General features: G+C 38.3%; 1 protein-coding gene across 1 annotated transcript in view; it reads left to right on the forward strand.

Annotated features, from left to right (window-relative positions):
- LOC127618341 (low-density lipoprotein receptor-related protein 1-like) overlaps positions 1-25,062 on the forward strand; it is a 204,399-nt gene that overhangs the window by 137,183 nt on the left and 42,154 nt on the right. The window contains exons 25-54 of the mRNA XM_052090702.1: positions 797-1,001; positions 1,101-1,265; positions 2,273-2,517; positions 4,256-4,387; positions 7,045-7,272; positions 7,458-7,632; positions 9,127-9,221; positions 9,350-9,499; positions 9,624-9,767; positions 10,518-10,643; positions 10,750-10,881; positions 10,987-11,121; positions 11,223-11,352; positions 11,528-11,654; positions 12,106-12,257; positions 12,446-12,570; positions 13,788-14,162; positions 17,673-17,862; positions 18,419-18,623; positions 18,711-18,900; positions 19,014-19,139; positions 20,247-20,375; positions 20,518-20,637; positions 20,974-21,087; positions 21,897-22,046; positions 22,381-22,503; positions 22,716-22,832; positions 23,705-23,833; positions 24,077-24,199; positions 24,301-24,441. Coding sequence (XP_051946662.1) covers positions 797-1,001; positions 1,101-1,265; positions 2,273-2,517; positions 4,256-4,387; positions 7,045-7,272; positions 7,458-7,632; positions 9,127-9,221; positions 9,350-9,499; positions 9,624-9,767; positions 10,518-10,643; positions 10,750-10,881; positions 10,987-11,121; positions 11,223-11,352; positions 11,528-11,654; positions 12,106-12,257; positions 12,446-12,570; positions 13,788-14,162; positions 17,673-17,862; positions 18,419-18,623; positions 18,711-18,900; positions 19,014-19,139; positions 20,247-20,375; positions 20,518-20,637; positions 20,974-21,087; positions 21,897-22,046; positions 22,381-22,503; positions 22,716-22,832; positions 23,705-23,833; positions 24,077-24,199; positions 24,301-24,441 — 4,698 coding nt within the window. The remainder of the gene's footprint in view (positions 1-796; positions 1,002-1,100; positions 1,266-2,272; positions 2,518-4,255; positions 4,388-7,044; positions 7,273-7,457; positions 7,633-9,126; positions 9,222-9,349; positions 9,500-9,623; positions 9,768-10,517; positions 10,644-10,749; positions 10,882-10,986; positions 11,122-11,222; positions 11,353-11,527; positions 11,655-12,105; positions 12,258-12,445; positions 12,571-13,787; positions 14,163-17,672; positions 17,863-18,418; positions 18,624-18,710; positions 18,901-19,013; positions 19,140-20,246; positions 20,376-20,517; positions 20,638-20,973; positions 21,088-21,896; positions 22,047-22,380; positions 22,504-22,715; positions 22,833-23,704; positions 23,834-24,076; positions 24,200-24,300; positions 24,442-25,062) is intronic.

The following is a 25,062-nucleotide window of genomic DNA, read 5'->3' on the forward strand; positions in this document are numbered from 1 at the left end:
CCGACCCGGATTTCAAAAGATCGGCATCGGCATCGCCTGAAAAAAAACAATATCGGTCGACCTCTAAGTAGCACCTTATAAACATGCACACGATAAAACAACTCTAGAGCAAATGGTTTTCCTAAAAATGTATAGCAACTTATGTGGACAGTGGGACTAAGTTTTGAAATGTTAAATAATAGCAAGCTATAGAAAGTAAAGAATATATATATATATATATATATATTTGTATTTTCTTTCCAGGAGTGTTGGCTATTTATGTTTTTGAGATTTTACAGTCATTACATCAGAAATTAGCATAATTAATTCTGACATTTTCAGCTTTTGGATGAACCCATTGATTCTCAATGTGATAATGCACAGTAAATAAAGGATTTGTTGGGAAAACAAATCTGCTAAAGTACACAGCATGGCGTTTCTCGATAAATCGCTCTGATTTTTAAAATGGCATATTGGGTTAAACTAGAGACTCTAATCAATGTAAAAACTTAATTAGGCTTCTTACCAGATGTAGTTTTTTTGGCATTTCCCAAAGACTAACTCCGCTGTGATCAGTGCCATGTTGTTTTGTGACATGAATCCGTACGTCAAACGTTTAAGCCTTTACTGATGGCACAGAGTCTCCTGAACTGAGATTAATCAGTTTAAATGAATCTAAATTGTGCATTGCGTATAGCAAAGGTTAAATTAGATTTTGAATGCCCAATTTTCAATGTGTTCTGAGCTCTCCTCTCTGATCATATCTCTTGGTTCTTTATTCTTAGTCCAAAAAATTCTCCATGTGTCCCTTTTTCAGCTCTGACCAGTTTTGAGGTGGTGATTCAATATGGTTTGGCCACTCCAGAGGGACTGGCTGTAGACTGGATTGCAGGAAACATCTACTGGGTGGAGAGTAACCTGGATCAGATTGAGGTTGCCAAGCTGGATGGAACCATGCGTACGACACTGCTGGCCGGAGAGGTGGAGCATCCACGCGCCATTGCGCTTGACCCAAGAGACGGGTAAAAACCATTTAACTTTGGCTGTGCTCTTATTTTACAGTGATCTGCAAAGGTCAGGATTAGGATGTTAAAAGTTATAAACATGTCTCTTTTCCCCAGTATTCTATTCTGGACAGACTGGGATGCCAGCTCGCCCAGGATAGAGGCTGCCTCTATGAGTGGGGAGGGCCGTAGGACCATCCACCGAGAGACGGGGAATGGCGGCTGGCCTAACGGTCTCACTGTGGACTACTTAGAGCGTCGCATTCTATGGATTGATGCCAGGTATACACGCACACTATTCACACCAAAAGCGAGAAAAAAATGAAAAGGAGAAATGAATCGCCAAAAGAGAAAGCTACTGAGGGTGAATTTAATATATGGCCGCCTGAACAAAAACAATCATAAACTATACAGCAGGTGGCACAGTGCACCATTCAGCAGGTGTGCTTTCTGCTAAACCCGGACCAGAAAGATGCCAAAAACTACTTTAAAGTTTGCATACAAATTTCACAAAAATCTTCTTCCTTTGGTCTTTAAAGTAATTTGGCAAAATGGCTTGTGATGTGTTTGAACTTATTGCTAAGTTAGTTGTTGTTGCCAGGTGAAGGAAGATAAAAAAGAAAAGTATGTATCAGGGTGATATAAACGTATATCAATTGCAATATAATTGCGTTAATTTTTGTCATTTATTTTTTTTATATTATTAATCACTGAATTAATGTGTTAAATCTACAGCCTTTGTTTTGGAGATTTCATTTTCAAAGTCATAAGCAAATATTTGCAGATCATTTTTGTTCTCAGTGTGAAAAGGCATTTAATCAAGTAGGGTACAAGGGGCTAAAGGCACACCTTAAAGAAAATGTGCTAAATTTTACCCCGCACCCATGTTTTTTTTTATTATTATTTTTTTTATTAAAAAACTTTTGATTTAATCACATTAAAACTGAAAATGACAAATACGTATTGTATCTAAAAATACATTTGAATTCTTATTAGTAACATTAAATTGCAACATTTTAAAAACATTTAAATATCAAATCAAATGACCTCAAAATCAAACTTTAGACATTGCATGCAATGATCTCATGGATCAGGATTAATTTGCAGTGTATAGTGACAAACATGTGTTAAGAAAAGTACTGTGGTATCTTTTGTTGCTGTTTAGATTTGTGGGAGAAAATAAAATCAAAAGTGCCTTTTACCCTTGGGTGCCCTTAACCCCCCTGTTGTAACCTACATATTGTAATGTTGGTCTCCTTGAACTTTTAACAATACAAATGTATGTTTAGATCTGATGCCATCTACTCTGCTGCTTATGATGGTTCCGGCCTGATCGAGGTGCTCCGGGGTCACGAATACTTGTCACACCCCTTCGCCGTCACCATGTACGGAGGAGATGTCTACTGGACGGACTGGCGTACCAACACTCTGGCTAAGGCCAACAAATGGACGGGACAGCATGTGACAGTGGTGCAAAGAACAAACACTCAACCATTTGATCTTCAAGTGTTCCATCCATCTAGACAACCTCAGGGTGAGAACCAGTGTGCAATAATTTATCTAATCAAATCACAGAACAAAGGACTAAGGAAATGATATGATGACATCCAATTTAATGTCATTCTTTTATAAGAAATAACAATCAAACCTTGTGTATATTCTCTGAATGTAAAAGAACTGTTAAAATAACATTGGTTTAGAAAAAATCTGAAGATGTCAATGTTTTGCACTGTAGTGATCAGTGTGCAAACGTTAAAAAGCACAGAAATATCTTTGGCTAGGTATTTTTTTTTTTTTGCATGCTTCATTCTGGTTGCCATTTTCAGTGACTATATTCAGCTTTGATGCATCCAACAGGGTTCATACAGAGTCTTTAAAGTTGTGAAAATGCTTGATTTTCCCAGTGGTTTGAAATATGCTTGAATTTTGAACATGTTCCTTGAACAAGCTTGATTTTTCCTTTGGTTGTTGACCGTTATAAAAGATCTAAAATTATTTCAAATTTGAAATAGTTATTATCAGAGATTATTTAGTAGAGACTGGCCACTTCTGTTAAAATGAATGGGAGAAATTGGAGCTCTGAGCGCCAAACGGTCAACGGATGTAGAAAGGAAGTCCTGCCTTACAGTTAAAAGAGCCAATCACATTTTAGATACAGACATTGCCTGTCAATCAACTCACTAACGCACATAGCGATACACATTGTAAATGAGGAGCATGGTTAAAAATAACTATGCAAGAAATACAAATGTCTTCAGTTTACCGTTAAAAAGGCATGAGGGTTTAATAGGACCATTGCTGTGTGAATACATTTATTCTTTACATATTTTAGCTGTCAAAACAGCCGAAATCACTCAATATTAATAATAACTTAATATTCTTCAGATCAGTCTGATAATTGCAGCCATTACTTATACTGGTGTGTATAACACTAAATATATTTCTGCTGCAGATGTGCATGTTTAGAGGTGAGATTCCACATGCATCTCATATCTTGTCACTGAATAGCTCGTTTTTTCTTCTTTTAGCCTTTATTCAAATAGCTGGGGTCAAAATATCACACCAACACAAACTTTCTTAAAATATTGCAAACTTATTTGATATTTCTTTTCATTTTCTAACTAGAGTAACCAGGAGTAGTTTTCCCCCATGTAATTCATGTCCTATAGATAACCGTTGTTGCCTACTTTGTCAATGTGTTAATGCAAGACTTTGGTTGTAATCATATTAAGGATTCCAGTCTTAGCTGTCTGTTGGTTTAATGGAATTGTTAAAACTTAAATTTTTATAGATTTGGTAACGTTTGAAATCACAGAGCATATTTTTTATTATTGCATTTTTGTAAAGTAATATTTAGAATTGGATAATATTTAAAGCTTCGATTTGCTTTAAAAAGATAATTAAGGTGCATTGAATTAAATAATAATATAGATTCTTGGCCTTCAAATATCGATACAATATCATAAGGAAAAATGTCACTATATTTCAGTATTTTCCCCACCGCTACCCTTTCATTATATCACAGGTTATGTCTATCAAACTGAATGAATGCTTTGGAAAGTCTGTTGTGTGAATGTTTAAGGAGCTACAGGCTCGACATAGTAGCCTTGGCCCTCAGAGAGCCTGTCTTTTATCTCTTTCTTAAAAGGAGAGTACAGACTCTTAGGGCCTGTGAAGACAGGCACATGACTTATCCCAACTACCTTGACACCATCTCAAGCCATTAAAGACTCTCATGCAAACATCTCTTTTCTTTTCATTTTTCTCTGCAGCTCCCAACCCATGTGCGGCTAATGATGGGAAGGGGCCATGCTCTCACCTGTGCCTCATCAACTACAACCAGACCTTCTCCTGTGCCTGCCCACACCTCATGAAGCTCAAAGCAGACAAGCACACCTGCTATGGTAGATAAATTAAAAAAAATACATTTAAACGCATTTTAAAATTGTATCAGCTAAAGTGCTTAGAATACATCCATGATGGTTCTGGGCAGTATTTGCTCAAAAAACATGCCCGAATCCACACTTAAGGTGCTTTCACACTTGGTTCGATTGCTTGGACCGAACCCTAGTTGGTTTTCTTCCTTCTCCCACTGCCCGTCTGCCATCCGATTAAGTCATAAACATTTGTACAAGTGGCAGCTGTTTACCACTGTAACTAGGTATCAACTTGAGAATACATCACTGTGTTAAGTAAAGTATTAAAGTTTGTCTCTTTGGAATGGATTTACCACGAAAACTTGCCATGCACAGAACAACACTTGTGTTTGTCTCCCGCGGATGCATTGAATGTGCAATGATGTGATGAATATTATCGTTTGTCTGCCATGGAATCGTGGATACATTGCAAGAGATGTGAAGAATGTGAGCTGCCCTCTGTAGGTGGTGTATTTGGACACAAGCAGGTATGAGAAATGCATTATACCATAATAATTGCGATTGTGAGTCATTAAAATTATACGTCATCACAAGCGGATTACTTCCACGATTTGGTATGGTTGCATTAATATTATCAGTGAATCGTACCAGAGTTCACATGAACCATACCCCAGACCACATTTTCAAGCAGACCCAGGTGCGCAAAACCGTGTTCACACCAACCAAACAAACTGAACTTTGATGTAATTTGATCCTGTGTGCACCTCAAAAGTCCTAGTGTGAAAGCACCCTTTGAAAAGCCTTTTGGCTTACTATTTTTAAAATAGAGTACTATCATTTTTGAAAAGCAATAATTTTTATCGTGCTCACCATTTAGCATTGATAGTATACGAATTGGGACACAGTGGCAGAGACTTTTTATTTTAGATTATTTTCACATTGGCAGTATACCCTCAGTGTTATGTTTTTCAAAGCTAGCTTTGAGGTTGTTAGTGGTCTTTTGTGGGCTGTAAAAGTGCAACCTGCTGCCCTGACAGAATCAGTGTTTAGTAAACTGCAGCACATTATATCCCAATGGAGAGCAGTGTGAATGCAACAGATTACCTGAAATTTCACTCATATTTTAACACTGTCATTAGGCAGTGACAAACGCAGGACTTGGAGCCATTCTCTGTCTGTTCAGGATTCTAAATTTACATTCTACATTTAAAGGTTTCTCTATTAATATGAGGTCATAAAAGCTACATGCATAATCATAATTGAAAAAAATATATAAACAATAGTAAACATAGAATGTGGATTCTCTTATAGAGAAGGGAGATCATGATTTCATACAAGACTGTAGGCTCTGCTTATCATGCTCACAGCTCAGTATTTGTGTTTAGTAGATCAACGTTTGAGATTGAAAAGCTTGGAACACTATGCAACTGGTAGCACTGATTTTTAACTGTTTCTTCGGAAATGCATTTATATAGTGATTTGAGTTATTTCAGGTTTTCAGTTGTTTTTTTTTAATCCTCACTCTTATGGATTCTCCCAAATGAAAACGTACTGTTGAGGTACCATGGTACAGTGCTCGATGAAAGTATCACATGGTAATACCATGGCATTGCACAGTGTATGGGGTTGATGGCATTGCACAGTGTATGGGTTGATGGCATTGCACAGTGTATGGGTTGATGGCATTGCACAGTGTATGGGTTGATGGCATAAAATGTCCATGAACTTTGTTTTATTCAACATCAAGATTTTAATTTACAATTTTATATATGTAATCACCCTCTTGCCTTTACTAGGTTTCTCCATTAATATGAGGTCATAAAAGCTACATGCATAATCATTATTGAATAAACAATAGTTTAAAGTAGTTTTCAGTTATAGCATGTAACAGCACAGGACACTGCTGAAAATGGTAAGTACATTTTGACCCCGTTTCCACCTGGTATTACGATGTGTCTCATGTGAGATGCATCGCTGTTTACACACTGGTCACTTAAATGCATATCCTGAAATTTAATCCAAGCACAAACGCAACATTTCTAGCAGAATTCTCCGTTATTTTAGTGGATAACCTGTATTAAAGGAGCTTCAAGTGTTTATGCTTGTTGATATCAGACACACTAAAGAAGATCCATGAAGCTCTCGTGATTGTGTATGTATCCACTTGTTACATTTTCTGATCGGGCGTTTATTTCCTTATAAAGCTGCTCATAACCTGCAAAGTTTAAACTCTTGTTTTAGCACAGCAGTTGACTGTCAGGTGAGGGGTGGCACTTCACTGCTGCCAGGATGCATACAAGATGCATTAGCATTTACAGCTCAAATGCGATGTGGTCACAAGTGTTTTGAATGTGGTTTTTGTGATCCGATCACAAAACGTTTTAGACCCCATTTAGACCTGTATTTTGGGCTGACCACATGCGATTGGATCACCCGAAACGCATCTTAATATCAGGTGGAAACGGGTTCTTTAAGGAACTTCAAAGATGCCATATTACTACAATGGAAATTCTGTGAAAGACTGTATTCTGCATAGCAGTTTGAAAATATTGAGGAAAAACTAGCATTTAAAAAAAAAGAAATTGCTGTGCAAGTTTAGTCATTTGTGTTCCACATCGAGTATTGCTATGTATTTATAATAATGTGTCATTGACTCGTTCACTTCCATTCATTTTCTCATCTAGAGTTTAGTCAGTTCCTGCTGTACGCTCGTCAGATTGAAATCCGTGGAGTGGACATTGATAATCCCTATTACAACTACATAATCTCTTTCACTGTACCTGACATTGACAATGTAACGGTGGTGGATTATGATGCTCTGGAACACCGAATCTACTGGTCTGACGTTCGCACTCAAATGATCAAAAGAGCCTTCATCAATGGGACTGGTGTGGAGACGGTTGTGTCTGCTGGTGAGATAACAGTTTGAGCACAAAGCCAAGAGCTATTGTTTTAATTTAGTACATAGTGTCTTAGAAGCAGATGCGTTGAAAGAGACAGATTTAAATATAGTTTATGTGCTATACTGCATACATTTTCTTTTTCTTTGTCATATTTTGTGGCGTCAGTTTCTCATTCACTTTCCAATCCTTTCTAGACCTCCCTAATGCACAGGGTCTGGCTGTGGACTGGGTCTCCAGAAACCTTTTCTGGACCAGCTATGATGTGAATAAGAAACAGATCAATGTTGCACGACTGGATGGGTCCTTCAAGAATGCTGTAATCCACGGACTGGACAAACCCCACGGTTTGGTGCTTCATCCCATTCTGGGGTGAGTCCAAGTACACACACTTTCACTCATTCTCCCTCCATTAGATCTGCTTTTTTATGGAAGCCACAGTAGACTTACGTAGGGAGAGACTTGGGGAAGATCAGATTGTGCAATTGAACAAGATCAGAAATAGGCAGAAAGTGTGTATATTTCTCTTGTGTCAGAGAATATGACTGCCTGTCCTTATATTGTACTGAAGAGGTGCACTATAGTTTCCCATACCCTCACTTCACTATCTGTGTATCACTACCAGATGTGCTAGTTTTTAGTACCAGCTAGTATTGGGAATTAAGGGCTATAGTTTATTGATGTAGGAACTTTTTAAACACAAACCAAAACAAAATGACAATGCCATTTTCATGTCTGCAATATATAAAAACCGAAACATCAACAAACCACTAAGAACATGGTGCTCTTTGCAAATCACGTACAGATTGATATCTAGTTTATGCGAGAAATTGTTCATACTAGAGACACATCTTATTTCATAAACATTTCATACCTCGAAATACCAGGTAATTTACATGCTTGAAAATTAAATAAACTTCTAAAGTTTTTAGAAATTCTAAAAATTCATGGAAAATTGTATAGTGAATAAAAAAAATTCTACTTATGCTCTACTCTAAAATATTTAATTGGCTAGATATTGCTCTATGTGAGTTTGTCAACTCTTTTAAGAAATCCTTAAAGCCCCTGCATACTTCATACGAAATTGAAGAATAGAATAAAATCTGTGTTTTTGCATTAATTTCGGTGGTTCGTAACAGCCACCATGTCTGTGAAATTTTTCTTTTTCTTTTAATTAGTCTACAAAATGAATAAAATGTACTCAAATACTCTAATTGCCCATTCACACTTTTGTTTTATATGCTGTTTCACTCATGTGCAGTCTGCAGTGAAAGCCATTCACATATCTGCCCAAAATAAGATATGCCTATCATCATTCTTTTGTCTGTATTCTTCCCATTTACACTCTTTTATACACCAGTCTTTGCAGTTGTATCAGTGTCATCATAAATTACAGTAACAGCATATTAACACATTGGCGTAATGTATTCAGAATGTAAACAAGACAAATTTCCGCTTATCTACTGCATATGTATTACTTTAAATCGTCATCGTGTGGTTAAAAATAAGCATCTTTTACTGATCTAGTGTGAATTCGACTCATAGAAGGCATAAAGTCATTAAAAACAAATTTAAGTTTTTTTAAGTCACATTAATTAAGGTTTTACTGAGCATTCTCATATTTAAATGTACCTCTAAACACCTCCCACAGAGGTGTGACTAGTGTCTGAATGTTTGCAAACAGTAAACATTTGCTTGTATGCTTCAATACTTATTTTTTTCCCCTGAAATGAAGAACGTCACCATAAGTATATTGGTGCCTTTATCAAGTAATCACAAATAAATGGAAGTCAAAAAGAAGTTTGAACCCTGTCTATAACTGCTATATATCTATCCTCTTATTCTTTGAGTTTTGTTTGTTTACAGAAAGCTGTACTGGATTGATGGCGACAACATCAGTATGGCTAACATGGACGGCACCAACCACACATTGCTCTACACCAATCAGAAAGGCCCAGTGGGTAAGAGACCTGTTAGATTGGTGAATCGTTCACCTTTCCATTGTCCATAACTACATAAGTCTCAGCAGGCAAGTCTCTACACATCTCTAGGCATTGATGATTTACGTGTTGGTTTTGACCTATGGCAGGTCTGTCCATTGACTTCGATATGGAGCAGCTCTACTGGATCAGCTCAGGGAACAGCACCATTAACCGCTGCAAGCTGGATGGCTCTGGATTGGAGGTCATTGAAGGAGTGAAAGGCAAACTCACCAAAGCTACCGCCCTCGCCATCATGGGTGAGATAATACAATCAACTCGTTTCTCCACATGAATTCTTAAAGTTAAGAAGTGTCTATATAGATTTCAGAAATGAAAATGTGATTTGTGATAAATTTTTGGCATATTTTGTTTTGTGTGCAGGAAATAAGCTGTGGTGGGCGGATCAAGGCACAGAAAAGATCGGTACATGTGACAAAAATAATGGGGGTAACTGGAAGGTTCTCCGAAATAACACCTCACCCATGATGCATATGAAGATATACAATGAGACCATACATCACCTGGGTGTGTATTGGTCTTTGCATACATTGCATACTTGATTATTTACAAGTTTATTAATAGATATATTTTTACGGATGAACCGAAATTTCTAAAATGCTATTTTCTGTTTTTCAAATGAAAGAGAAAAAAGGCCGAAGATTTGAAGAAAAAAACTTTACTTTAAAATCTGGTAACAGAAACAATGACATTGGTTATGTAAAAAGATCCTCATTTAATTATATTCAATGTAAGCGGGTGATGATTGATTATACAGTATATTGAAAATCCACCTGAACAAGCGCAACAGCACAAAATAATGAACTCACTGAAGTTTATGAAGGCATACTGTGGTAAAAATTTAACTGCAATAATTTCTTCTCAATCATGGCAATACTGATAACATGATATAACATCATGGCCAGATACAAGGAAAACTATTAGAAATGGAAGATTTGCATTTTTTTTGTATATTCTTAGGTTCTTTTAGCACTTTGTAGGGTAAAGATGTGTTTTATATTAGCCAAATGTTTTTATATCTATAGAGTGGTACAAGTGGCTATATACTGTATATAACATTTAGAATTTGCTGTATTATTCCAAATAAAGTCTAATTTAACAAAATTAATTATCTTTTTTTATATAAACATATATATATATATATATATATATATATATATATCAATGAAGTACTGGTACATTTGACATCCTTTATACAAACTATAAATAGGTGAAGATATAATTGATATTATTTACGTGTTTGTCTTTGATATCTAGGTACCAACCTCTGCAGTAAGAACAATGGTGACTGCTCTCAGCTCTGCCTGCCAACTTCACCAACTACAAGAGCCTGTATGTGCACAGCTGGATACAGCCTGAGGAGTGGCCAACAGTCCTGTGAAGGTAATATCACTTATAAACGCACACAAAACATACTTTGCCGATGTACACCATTTGGTTTTACATGACTGTGTTCTAAAATGTGTGTGTACTTCACTATTTTATGAAGGCATGGGCTCCTTTTTGCTGTACTCTGTGCATGAGGGCATCCGTGGCATCCCCCTGGACCCATCAGATAAGTCTGATGCCCTGGTACCAGTGTCAGGCACCTCTCTAGCTGTTGGCATTGACTTCCATGCTGGTGAGTCCACAAATACCAGATTATACACAGTTAGATCAAGCAGTACAAAGATTTGCAATGGAGCTACTGTAGCATGAGGTGCTTTGTGCTTTTTGTGCCCTTTAGAGAATGACACCATCTACTGGGTTGACATGGGCTTGAGCACTATCAGCCGAGCCAAGAGAGACCAGACCTGGAGAGAGGACATTGTGACCAATGGAATCGGACGTGTGGAAGGCATCACTGTTGACTGGATTGCAGGTGTGCAATTACACAACAACACAATTAAAACACATTTAAGATTTCACACAAGCTTTAGATATTTATGAGCATATTGCTGCTATGGTGTTTTGTGTAAATAGGGAACATCTACTGGACTGATCAAGGCTTTGATGTCATTGAGGTGGCCAGGCTCAACGGCTCGTTCCGCTACGTAGTCGTCTCTCAGGGTCTGGACAAACCTCGAGCCATTGCTGTGCATCCAGAGAGAGGGTGAGGGAATGTCTCAAAACATTAAGTGAGGCTGTGAATTTGTGCGTGTGAACATGAGTTTACTGCCAATAACAATTAAAGGAAATGCAATTAGGGTTGAAAAATAGAGGTTTGCTGTTTAGTTTTGGAAATCAGTCATTTTTATTTATTGGATATATTTGTGGTATATGTACAGGTATCTGTTCTGGACTGAGTGGGGTCAGTATCCGCGTATCGAAAGGGCTCGTCTTGACGGCTCTGAGAGAGTAGTTCTTGTCAATGTCAGTATCAGCTGGCCAAATGGCATCTCCATCGACTACCAGGTTTGGATATAAACACACTGTATGTCTTTGCCAGAACAAGATGAAAGTTGATTATTGTTCCATAATACAGTTGATAATCAGGCTGTACAGTACCTTTCATCAGAGATTTGGATATCAGACAGTGTTGGATTGACTACTTCTAAATTGTAATCTGTCACTGATTACAAATTACACAAGTAAAATTGTAATCAGTGATGTAATCTGTTATAATACACTTTTAGATATATAATCTAATTACTTTTGAAGTTCTCATGGCATGTGTTGATAAATCTATTTTAATGTGAAAAAAAGTAACTGTAATTTGATTACAACTTTTTATGTAATCTAATTACACCTTCCAGATTAAATGTAGTCCATTAATACCCAACACTGTCAATAAATATTCTTAAAACAGGGTTCTAGCAGTGAAACCTTTTCCTACAGCGAGTGTGTAAATTTATCTGATTTGTAGGAGGGGCTGCTGTATTGGTGCGATGCCCGCACAGACAAAATTGAGCGCATTAATCTGGAGACTGGAGAAAACCGTGAGCTGGTTCTGTCCAGTAACAACATGGACATGTTTGCAGTTTCTGTGTTTGAAGATTACATCTATTGGAGTGACAGGTACAATCACATCATTCCTTTACGATGACCTATTATTACATCACATTTTGTACTCATGACCATGTTTCTCTTTTTTTGATAATGTTCATTTATCTTCTCAGAGGTTTTTATGTCTTACTCTTACTCTGGACTTTATAGGTATATATTTCAGGAGAAATAAGCTGTTTATCATCTTTTATTTTCAATAGGACTCATGCCAATGGCTCCATCAAAAGAGGGAACAAGGACAATGCCACAGATATGGTTTATCTTAGAACAGGCATTGGTGTGCAGCTCAAAGACATTAAAGTCTTCAACCGTGCCAGGCAACAAGGTATGTACCCATTTAATCAAGCACTTTGAAGTAAAGCTCTTTATATCAAACAAAAGGCATCACCAAGTGAGATTTGTGAGATTAGTAATGCACTACAGACCACATAGCTGTAATGTGTAGCCATGAACTTTTTCAGATATTGACATTAAATAGCAGTGTTAAAAAAATAATACTGCAAGGTATTAACAATGCACAAAAAATGTATTAAGAAGAAAATGTGAATATGCGCTTTATACACTTTATGCATTATGTAAATCCTAAGTTGTTTGAAAAAGAAAATTAAAGCATGTTTACATTTAATAAATGTTTATACATTTTTCAGTGTTTGAATATTTGGTTAAAGTTTGGTCTGTTACAATTTTATTAATTTTCCAAATAATGTTCTACTAAAGTGATATTATAGTATGAACACATACTAGGATTTTTAGAAAAACATCTCCACTCTATAGGTACTCACAATGCAAGTGAATGGGTAACAAACTTTTGAAGCTCCAAGAGGACAAAAAGGCAGCATGATTTTATCCATATGACTCCAATGGTTAAATAAATGTCTTTTAGAAGTAATATGAGAATTGTAGGTGAGAAACAAATCAATATTTAATCCTTTTTTACTATCAATCACCACTTTCACTTTCTTTTTGTTTTTGGCGATTTGCATTCTTCATGCATATTGCCACCATCTGGGCAGGGAGGAGAATTTATAGTAAAAAGGACTTAAATATCTCTTAAAGATTAGTTTTATGCTGCCTTTATATGCATTTTGGAGCTTCAAAATGTTGGTACCCATTCTCTTGTATTGTGAAGACCTACACAGCTGAGATATTCTTCTAAAAAATCTTCATTTGTGTCATACACATCTGGGGTGGCACGGTGGTTTGTTAATGATGGCAGATTTTTCATTTTGGGGTGAACAGTCCCTTTAAATGATTGAATATGACGTGACAAAATATTGTATTATTTACAATAAGTAGTGGCGCAATATTATTGAAAGCTACATTGCTGTTCTTGTAACATTATATTGATTTAAAGACAAGTGAACTGGGGCATTACTTTAGTAATGTAGTTAGCTACTTTTTGTTTTAGCTTGTAGTGTAGCTAACAGCATTATCAGTAGAATAGTTTGACTCTACTTTAAATTATGAGTAGCTTGACAAGATACAGTTTTTAAAGCACTGTATAAAGTTAAATTAATGGAAATCACTTAAAATTCTTTGCAGGCAGCAATGTTTGTAAATACAACAATGGTGGCTGTGAACAGCTGTGCCTGTTTCGCGGAAACGGCAATCGTACCTGTGCCTGCGCACACGGCATGCTGGCAGAGGACGGCCACAGCTGCAGAGATTATGACGGCTACCTCCTCTACTCTGAGCGCACGATACTGAAGAGCATTCACCTGTCAGATGAAATGAATCTCAATGCTCCCATTAAACCCTTTGAAGATCCAGAGCACATGAAGAATGTCATCGCTCTTACCTTTGACTACAGGGGTGGCGGTGGAAAGGATGCCAACCGGATCTTCTACAGTGACATCCACTTCGGGAACATTCAGCAGATCAGCAATGACGGCACAGATCGCAAGACCATAGTGGAGAGTAAGTGTGTGATAGATCATTTTATAGGATTGCGCTCATTTCTGCCTTCCTTGCCCCTTTCCATAAAGGATCGCATTTTATATTAGGTGTCTTTAACAACTATGTACTTATAAACTTTAAGCACTTGATACATTGTACTTACCTGTATTGTGTTCATACATGTTCTCCAAAACTGTCATAAGATTCAAATTTGCTGCTTCAAAGGTTAGTTTCAACAGAATTTGTACTTTAGACCTTTGTTTTCTAGAAAAACTAGCTTTACTGTGAACAACATTTGGTTTTCGACCATTAAAAATATGTACAGTGTAACAATTTACAGATGGAGCCACACTGAGAGTCTTATATCTCAAAAAAATTACATAATATACAAGATGTGTTCCCAGGTAAGTCATGTTCTATTTCTGGCAGAACAAATCAATGAAGGTCAAAGATGTGTCTGTTATTCTTTATCTCAGTACATAATTAGTCCTGAGGAGTATTGATTTAGCATTTTATAACAGAAACATATTTGAGTCTTCTACTGGACTCTTCAGTACTTAACCTACAGGGTTGGGGAGGGGTGTCAAGCTCCACAGGATTAAAGGGCTACACTATGGCTCTTCCTGCTGCATACATGCAGCCTTTGCAGCACACCTGTCCCAATGCCAGCAGTTCTTGCTGGAACTTATGTGACATGAAAGTATATAGGATTGGATTGGCCACAACCGAGGAACTCACTAGCAGCCGAGCGAAAACGGCAAAGTTGCGATGTCCTTGTGTCGCGATAATGCTTGTACCATTGAGCAAGAACATGAGGACATATGACTGCAGCCAGCAGATGGTGAAGATCAACACCAACGGGGCCGATGTTTTGGCCACCTGGCTTTGGTAGCACTCCAGCTGTGGGGCCCCCCTTGTAGCCGTGTCCTTCACAGAAAGCTGTAGATTTTGGCGTACATGACGACAATGATGATCAAAGGCAGTGCAGCTAGAGTGAATACGCTAGCTGAGCTACAGGCCACGTCCAGGAAGCTGATTGCTTTGCACAGGTAGCTGCTGAAGGGCCAGTAGCCTAGTGCCATAGCAGCAGTGTGGAAGTGCTGGCAGATGAGCACCAGTAAGTCAGATGCACTTAAGGCCAAAAGTAGTGTATTGGCCCTTGAAGCATCTTGAATCAATTTTTTCTATTCCTTCTGGTCAGGATGTATATGACCAGTGAGTGGCCCACCATCCCGACACCATGATTATTGCTTCCAGAGTGGGAGCCAAAACCCAAAGTAATTGCCACTGTAGATTTCCCCAATCATGGCTACTATTCATGCTGTTCCCTCACTGGACCAGTGCTACTCCTTTTAATATGCGGTAAATAACGATGATGACCTTGAAAATCAGTAGAGTGGCATATATTGCCATCTGCTTCAGGCTAATAATTAGCCCTATTTGAAGTTAATAGCTCCCTCACATGATATATCCCCCTAGGGAGGTTAGAATTCCTGTTAAAACTTTTTGGTACCTAGAAGCTTAATTGTCTTGAAATTTTGAATACATTTTAATGAGTTCCAGTAAATTTGTATCACTCAGACTAAAGAGTGATTGGGTTACCATAAATATTGGTTTCATAATTTGTCAAGTAAAACCATAGCTTTATTTAAAGGAATAGTCTACCCAAAAATTAATATTCTGTCATAATTTTCTCCCCCTCGTATAATTCCAATCCTGTAACACTTTTTTTCTTAGGCAGAACTCAATAGTAGATCGCAGGCCATCTTTTCGATACAGTGGCGGTAGATAGTACCTCAAAGACCCAAAAGTATCATAAAAGTCGTCCATCCTTGCACATTGCAAGATTTCTAGAGGAATGTGGTTTTGGTGAGAAATAACCCATAACCAGAAGTGAGGATAAGTAAACTATGACAGGATTTTCCTTTTTGGCTGAAGATTTTAAAATACATTGACTCCACTCTTAGATTTTAGTACATCTTTGATTTTGAATTGTGAAAGTTTGCTTACCTTACGGACATCCAAAATCCTTGTTTGCTTGGATTTATTGTATAAAACTAGGCAGCCCTGCAAACATGATTCCCCAAAGCTGTGGATGGCCTCCAAATTACTAACAGTCGATTCTACTTGAAGCTAAGTGTCTTTTGTGACTTTCCTCTTACAATAAATGTAATTACTCTTTAGGTGCATTCCAGTTTTTTGCATCGCTCTTCCAGTGCATTGGTCAAAGAGTTTTCTCCTGCTATAAGGCTTGCAAGAAGATGATAACTCCCCTCAATCCAGTTACATAAAAGAGCAATGGGTGAGGAGTAGTAGGAAGGTCTCCTTTACACCAAACAACAAAAACTCATGATGAAACTTCCTGACTTATGGTTCAGGGTAGACTCAGTGGGTTTTCAAGTACTGATATCCACAATATATTTGGCCAAGATACTTGATTATCTAGTTAACACTTTGTATTCTGACCTTTGCTATGTGTGCACATCACTGCTTCTGTGGTGAAGTCTTGCAGGATTGTACTGTTAACTTGGAATATTGTCTGTAACCAAGTGAACAGTGGATGTTGCATAAGGAGCTTGTTATGCTTTCATTGGTTTACAGACTGATGTGTTTAACGGAACCATTATTGTTTATTTTTTTACCAAAATTAAACGGCTTGATTGAATACCCTCCTTGTTTGATGTGGGAGTAATTGCTATAGTAAAGCAGACATTGGTGTGATTCAGCTAGATTCTGCAGAGGCCTTAGTGAGCTCATTAATTTAGTGGAGAGTGACCGTTCTTCACTGTGACCTTGATTTATTAGATTCATTAAGACTCCTTTGGTAATTATAGTTCTCTGATGACACTGACTCAAAAACATTGCTCCGAGACAAACTTCACTCCAACATTTTGTCTGAGGCTTTTCCAGTGGTGCTCTGTTTGTGTAAGAGCTATCCAGTGTGGTTAAAGATGAGGAGTCTTGAATGCAGTCACCCATGCATGAAATTACCTGATGACACTAAGCTACTAAACACACAGACACCGGCAACAACAGCCACTTCAAACCACTGAAATCAACATGCACACATATCATACCTGTTCACTGGGAAAGGATAAGGAGTTAATAGAGCTGTTTTGGTACTTGGTTGTACAATTGTCATACAGGTTAAATTTGTTGACTTGCGTTCTAACATGTTGAACATATGCTCCATTATGGAACCTTTAGAACGTGTGTGTGTGTGTGTGTGTGTGTGTGTGTGTGTGTGTGTGTGTGTGTGTGTGTGTGTGTGTGTGGTGGATTGTTACCCATGTATTAGCTATAGTGTCCTTTTGCAAGCTTGAGCTACTATATGCAGTGAGGCTATGAGGAACAGAGTGTTCATGAAAATATAGTGTTTATAAAACAGGATAATACTGTGCACCATGTTCTAATTTTCAGGAAGTATAATTAACAAAATAATTGCAATAGCATAGGTATTGTTACTCAATGCTTCAGAAATAGCAATTCTGAGCGGAATTCATTGGTCAATATCAATGTTTGTCTCAACAGATGTAGGATCAGTAGAAGGTTTGGCTTATCACCGTGGTTGGGACACACTTTACTGGACCAGCTACACCACCTCCACTATCACGCGCCACACTGTGGATCAAAGCCGCACTGGAGCTTTTGACAGAGACACTGTAGTCACCATGTCTGGGGACGACCACCCCAGAGCCTTCGTACTGGATGAGTGTCAAGAGTATGTTATGTTTATTTATATGTGCTTTATGTTTACCTATTGCATATTTTAAATGATTTTGCTGGGTCATGCTGTGCAGGGAAGTAATTTTTTAAATAATTTTTTTAAATACCCCACTGATGCTCAGTATAAAGGCCTGTTCGGTCATTTGCTTTCACTTAGAAATGCACACTTTAGTTACTGACAATATTTTTGCATTGCTTTTTTGACAACAAAATTCATAGTTCCCCCCAGCATTTGGGTTATTTAACTTATTTATGCACACTTTTTACTAGGTGTGCATTTTTCACGTTGCTTTGTGGTCAACAAAAATGCATTGCTTTTTTTTCCCGGCTTGATGCAAAAAACCTTAGCAATAAGATATAAGCTTTTGAGTCATGCACGTTTATTTAGTTATGCTCACTTTTGTTACTGACAAAAATTTGTGTTGCTCTTGGTTGCCGATGTTTCGCGTTGCTTTATGTCACTCTTGGTGTAAAAAATAAAAAAAAAAAAGCCTTGAACCATCACATTTCAAAATCCTTCTGTAAATATCCTCCTCTGCTCTTTCCATCAGCCTGATGTTCTGGACTAATTGGAATGAACATGCTCCCAGTATCGTACGAGCGACTTTGTCTGGAGCCAACGTTCTTGTGATTATCAGCAGTAACATTCGCACCCCCAACGGTCTGGCCATTGACCACCGTGCTGAGAAACTCTACTTTTCAGATGCCACGCTGGACAAGATTGAGCGCAGCGAGTATGACGGCAGCCGTCGCTTTGTGAGTTCCTGCATAATTTTGTATTTATACACAAAATATTTTCAGTATAGCCAAGTGAATGTAAATTTTGCCTGTGTGCACTCTCAGGTGGTTTTGAAGAATGAGCCAGTGCATCCATTCGGTTTGGCAGTGTATGGCGAGTATATCTTCTGGACAGACTGGGTGCGTAGAGCTGTGCTCAGGGCTGATAAATATGGCAGAGATATGAAGGTCCTTCGTGCTGACATTCCACAACAACCAATGGGCATTATCGCTGTGGCCAAAGACACCAATAGCTGTGAGTAGTGAAGACTGGCATACCAATGTGCTAGCTTGGGTTTTAACAAGGCTGGTTGAATGTATGGAAGTATAAGTCTATTGAAATTGGCAATTTGTGTATGTGTTCTCTAGGTGAGTTTTCTGCATGTCTCACAAATAATGGAGGCTGTCAGGACCTGTGTCTGCTCACCTCAGAAGGACATGTCAACTGCAGCTGCCGTGGAGAACGCAAACTGCTGGGAGACAACACCTGTGTTGGTGAGAGAGAAAAACAGGGTTCCACAAGAGAGAAACCAGTGTCTCTTACATACACCTATCAGCCACAACATTAAAACCACCTGCCTAATATTGTGTAGGTCCCCCTCGTGCCACCAAAACCCTAACCCCAAACAAATCGAACGGAAGGGTCACAAATTGGTCTAAAACAAATGGTGTGGAGAAGGCCATCCCATAGTCAACTTCCCCAACTCGTTGTGTGGCCTCAAATGGTCCTTGCCACTTCGCAAGTAATTTCGAGCTCGATGTGGATACTTTATCTCCCTGTTCAAACTCCTTTAGCCGAGCTCCCCTGTTCTACAGCCGGGACTGACGTTCTTGCGCCTGTAGCAAATTCTCCTGTGATTCTTATCCCTGTGTGTGGAGTTTTGCTGTCAGGTCAAGAACTTATTGAATTAAATTTTTACTCCGTGAAGGCCCCTCCTCCCAGTCACATCTAGCACGCCATGGAGCTTACACCCATATAACAATTAGAACGGGAAAACCCCATGGAGGCTTGCGGGACCTCTCGCACTGCAAATAACAGGAGTTCAAGCCACTTATTCCAGTTCCGAGCATCTTCGTGCATGAACTTACGAATCATAGTTTTTAAGGTCCAATTAAATAGTTCGACCAAACCATCTGTTTGTGGATGGTACATGCTTGTCCAAATCAATTTAACCACAGTAATTCATTCAGGCTGTATAGTGTAAGTGACATAAAAGCAATGCCCTGATCAGTGAGGATTTCTTTCAGAATCCCCACTTTGGGAGATAATTCTGAAGAATGCCTCCGCAACACTACGTGTTAAGATGTTGCTCAGAGGCACTGCTTCCAGGTATTGTTGCCAGGGATGAGACAACAGGGGGGTAAAGAGTGTGGGGCGTGCTGGCCCCCGTATACACTGCCAGATGGTTTTCCGCCACCTGGACCCCAAAACGTTACTGCTGCTACACACTTAGGTCCAAGAGGGCCTGATGTATGCTGGCTAGGGACCTGAAGACTTCCTTCAGCGGCAATTACTCATATCCTTCTTCTTTTCCAGGGTTTCTGCACCAGTTTTTCATGTGAGAAGTAAATAATCTGAACATATATCTCTGTCTCTCTCAGCGGAGAACACAACCTGTAACAGCGTGGATGAGTTTGAGTGTGGAAACGGTGACTGTATTGACTACAGCCTGACCTGTGACAGTCTAGCCCACTGCAAGGACAAGTCAGATGAGAAACAGTCTTACTGTGGTAAGAATAATGCCGTGACTGGTCAGCAGTTTATCTAATTATTAATTAGGCTATTTGATAAATATGTCAGCATCTGTGTTTCTCGACTTTGTTTAGAAAGCTTGATGTTTGAATTGTCGATTTGATCTCTATCTGGTTGCAGCTAACCGTATGTGTAAGAAGGGCTACAGACGCTGCATTAATGGACGTTGTATAAAGCACAGTTCCTGGTGTGATGGCACTGATGACTGTGGAGATGGCTCAGATGAGCTGCCCTGCAACAGTGAGTGACAAACAAACCAAACAAATGGACAGAGAAAGGAAATGGGGAAACACAATGTGTTTGTCTCTCTTGTGTAGTTTGTCAAAGGCAAATCCAAGACTGGTTATCTGCCACTCTTTCCCACACCAGTTGTTTACTTTCTAATTATTAACAATATTAACTGTATTCCATCATCGTGTACCATATTATGTACATCATGTTCTGTAGTTTGTTCTATTATATTTTAATGATATTATTTACAGCACATCGGTCAACTGTTGTTGTTTTTAATTGTGCTCTATAAATAAGTGACATTGACATTAATTGTTTGCTCAATATGTCTCTGTTTGCCCTCAGTGACTCTGTGCAGTGGTACCGAGTTTCAGTGTAAAGATGGATCCTGCGTCACAAACTCTAGCCTCTGTAACCAGGTGGTGGACTGTGAGGATGCCAGTGATGAGATAAACTGTAGTAAGTTGGGCAGAAGTGTCCTCTACACAAATATTGATCCTGAAGGACTTGATTAGTACTCAAATTTAATGGAAATTTCTGGCTTCGATACAAGTTAAGCTCAATCGACAGCATTTGTGACAATGTTGATTTCCACAAAAATGTATTTTTACAGTGGGGCACTTACATTGGAATTGAATGGGGCCAATCCATAAACTCTTTAAAATCTATATTAAAATACTCTGTTTCAAAAACATTGTCAAAAATATAAACTATATTCGTGTTAACATGATTTGAATGTGATAAAATCACTTTCTTTCTGTGTAAAGTTATATCCAATTTTACAATTTCGTTGCCATGATGAGGTAATGCCATAAGCACTAAAACACTAAATTACCATTTAAATGACGATTTAATCAATTTTACAGTTTAAATAGTACACAAGTTTTAAAAGAACAATTAATATAATTGCTATTATAAAATTAAAAGCTTCACATTTCTGTTTAAACTCTGCAAAAATTGGCCTATGCCAAAAAATTTAATTTTTGTGGTAATCAACATTATGCGACAAATGCTGTCGATTGAGATTAATATGTTCTGAACCTGGAATATTCCTTTAATTCCAATAGGGCCTGATTGTAGCATGTTGCCTATGTGGGTAGCTTTAGAAGCATGAACACATGTCTTTATGGTGATTTTAACTAACTTGCATACATCAGCATATAATAGACAAGTTCTATTGACAGTGTAACATTGTCAAATATGTTTTTTACACATTCTCACACATACACACAGTGCTCATTTCTGACACTGGCTGTGCTCTATCTCAGGCCCCACTGATTGCTCTAGTTACTACCTGCTTGGAGTTAAGGGCATGACCTTCCAGAGGTGTGAGTTCACTACACTCTGTTACGCCCCCTCCTGGCGTTGTGATGGCTCTAATGACTGTGGAGACTACTCGGATGAAAGGAACTGTCCAGGTCAGACAAGCACATTTATGCATACTTCACACATCACTTTCTCTAAAGGCAACAAATACAATATATTTTGCGCTTGCATAATCAATATTAGAATAAAGAGTCAGAGTCAGCAAAGCTTTATTGGCATGATTGTATATTGGGGTTGCACGTGTTTAAGTACCGTCTTAGACATGACAGAATATAAATAAAGTATACATGCAATGAAGGGAAAATAAAAGAAAGGGACTAGGTAAAATGTAAATAACATACAATGGGGATTAATTGAAATATTAAAGATTTAATATATTGACAAAGTTTAAGTGGTATGTATTATCTCTCACTTTCTGTCTTACAGAGAAGAGGAAGCTGAAGTGCCCAATGAACTACTTTGCGTGTCCTAGCGGCCGCTGTATTCCCCTGAGCTGGACCTGTGACAAAGAGAATGACTGTGAGAATGGAGCAGATGAGACTCACTGCGGTTAGTGGCGACTAGTTCCATCGCTCTGACTTTACCCAAACTTCCCAAAACTCTACATTTTGAAGGAATAAGAATTTTGTGTTATTACTTTGATGGTTAAGATACAGGAAATTATAGTGAACATCCCCAAAAATTATAAAAACTAAAAGTTTATCATGGTAAAAGTTTAAAATGTAGTTTCTTGAACAATCATAAGTTGTTTGTCTCTATAGATAAGTTCTGTGCCCATAATCAGTTTGAGTGTGGGAACCACCGTTGTATCTCCAAATCCTGGGTGTGTGATGGCACTGATGACTGTGGAGATGGCACTGATGAAGACAGCAAATGCAGTGAGTCACATCAGCATTCTGTATGTAACTTTTTCAGTGTTAAAAAACGTTCTTGCTTAATATGCAGAGACAATTATAAGTAAGCCATTTATGGGTTCATTTTCTCAAAAACTGTAAACACAGTGTCTCTGTGGCGCTATAAAAATTCCTGTTTATTTTGATACCCGCTTAGACCCGCCTCAACAACGTTACTTAAACCAATGCTGTGAGTTGGGGGACTATCTGACTGTTTGATCAACTCCAGGCAAGGAGCGTATTTAGAAAGATGTTTTTTTTTCTCTCTCAATTTGGAATGCCCAATTCCCAATGTGCTCTAAGTCCTCTTGGTGGTGTAGTGAGTCACCTCAATCTGGGTGGTGGAGGACGAATCTCAGCTGCCTCTGTGTCTGAGACCTTCAATCCGTGCATCTTATCTCGTTGCTTGTTGAGCGGGTTACCGCGGAGATATAGCATGTGTGGCATACATGCGCAACTCACCACGCTCCCCACCAAGAGCGAACCACATTATAGCAATCACGAGGAGGTTACCCCATGTGACTCTACCCTCCCTAGCAACCGGGCCAATTTGGTTGCTTAGGAGACCTGGCTGGAGTCACTCAGCACACCCTGGATTTGAACTCGCGACTCCAGGGGTGGTAGCCAGCGTCTTTCCACTGAGATACCCAGAAATTGCATACTTCAGCTTTAGATCAACAACCAATTTTTTTTATTATTATATATTTTTGATCTTTAATGTCATATTGATGTCTTAATTTAAACCAAGATGAATGCGACAACTTCTATGACTTGTTCTCTTTGTTCCAGACAGCGATAATTTACAACTGACTGGACGGTGAAATTTGATTTTAGCTCTGTTTATGTAACTCTTCCAGAGTCCAAGACATGCAGTCCAGAGGCATTCCAGTGTCCTGGCTCCCATATGTGTATATCTCAGCGCTGGAAGTGTGATGGGGATAAAGACTGTCCTGATGGGGCGGATGAGGGCGTTAAGGCTGGCTGTGGTGAGTTGGGGGTGGGATCTCTCATATCGGTATTTGATTGTAACTATGGATGAAAAACCTTTTTGTTTTGCTTTAAGTTGTTTGCTGTGCTTTAGATGTTTGTTTTGCACTCAGTAAAAACAACTGAAATAATAACTGCCAATTTCGTCCATATTATCAGTGCTTTGGATCATAGAGGACTTGGAAGCTGTTCCTTCCTGTTACTCTCTTTCCTCCTCCTCAACCTTTTATCTCTCTCTCCAGTATTCAATAAGACCTGTGATGACACTGAGTTTCAGTGCCAGAATTATCAGTGTATTCCAAAGCACTTCCTCTGTGATCATGATGTTGACTGCAGAGATGGTTCTGACGAGTCGCCAGAGTGCGGTAAGCATCCGGTTTCAGTTAACTGTATTGGTTCTTTTTTTATTGGCCACAAAAAATTATGTTTTTTAGTGATCCTATGCCAAATCTCGTCCCTTTATTAGAATATCCCACATGTGGGCCGAATCATTTCCGCTGTGCTAACGGCCAGTGCTTAAAGCAAAAGAACTGGGAGTGTGATGGAGAGTTTGACTGCAGAGACCAATCGGATGAAGCCCCTAAGAACCCTCACTGTACAGATACAGGTCAGTATGGAAGCCCTGAAGGGCAAGATATAAAAAAAAAGAAAGAAAGAAAGAACTAATTACCTTTACCTGTTGAAGCACCTTAAATGTGGTGTTTTTTTATCAAGTGAGAGAAGTTGAAACTTTCATAAAATTCAAAGAATCAAACTTAAATGGGTCATTTCTGTAATTCTGGTATGGCATGATTGGAGCATAATTTGATGTTATTTATTTGTTGCTTTAACCCTCTGGGGTCTGAGGGTGTTTTGGGCCCTGGAGAAGTTTTGACATGCCTTGACATTTGTGCTTTTTTCAGTTGCTTAAAACACATTAATGGCTAAAGTCTGATAACACTGTATTCAGCACAAACTGGGCAACAATAATATGTGAGCAACATGTGTGTACATGTTTGTATTTTGGAGAAAATAATGTTTATGTGTGGTTTTTGAAAAAACTAAAATTTTAAGTCATTGAAATAAGGCCATATAACAGATACTAAATATTTGTCCACAAGACTTTTGAGAACTGGATCTTGTAGCCTAGAATTTTTGCTACAAAATGATGTGAAAACCATCCTGATCACTCATTCATACAAAACAATATAGTAATTTAACTTTTAAGACCATTTTTGTGTTAGAAAGG

The sequence above is a fragment of the Xyrauchen texanus genome, chromosome 25 (genome assembly GCF_025860055.1).
Source record: "Xyrauchen texanus isolate HMW12.3.18 chromosome 25, RBS_HiC_50CHRs, whole genome shotgun sequence".
NCBI lineage: Eukaryota > Metazoa > Chordata > Actinopteri > Cypriniformes > Catostomidae > Xyrauchen > Xyrauchen texanus.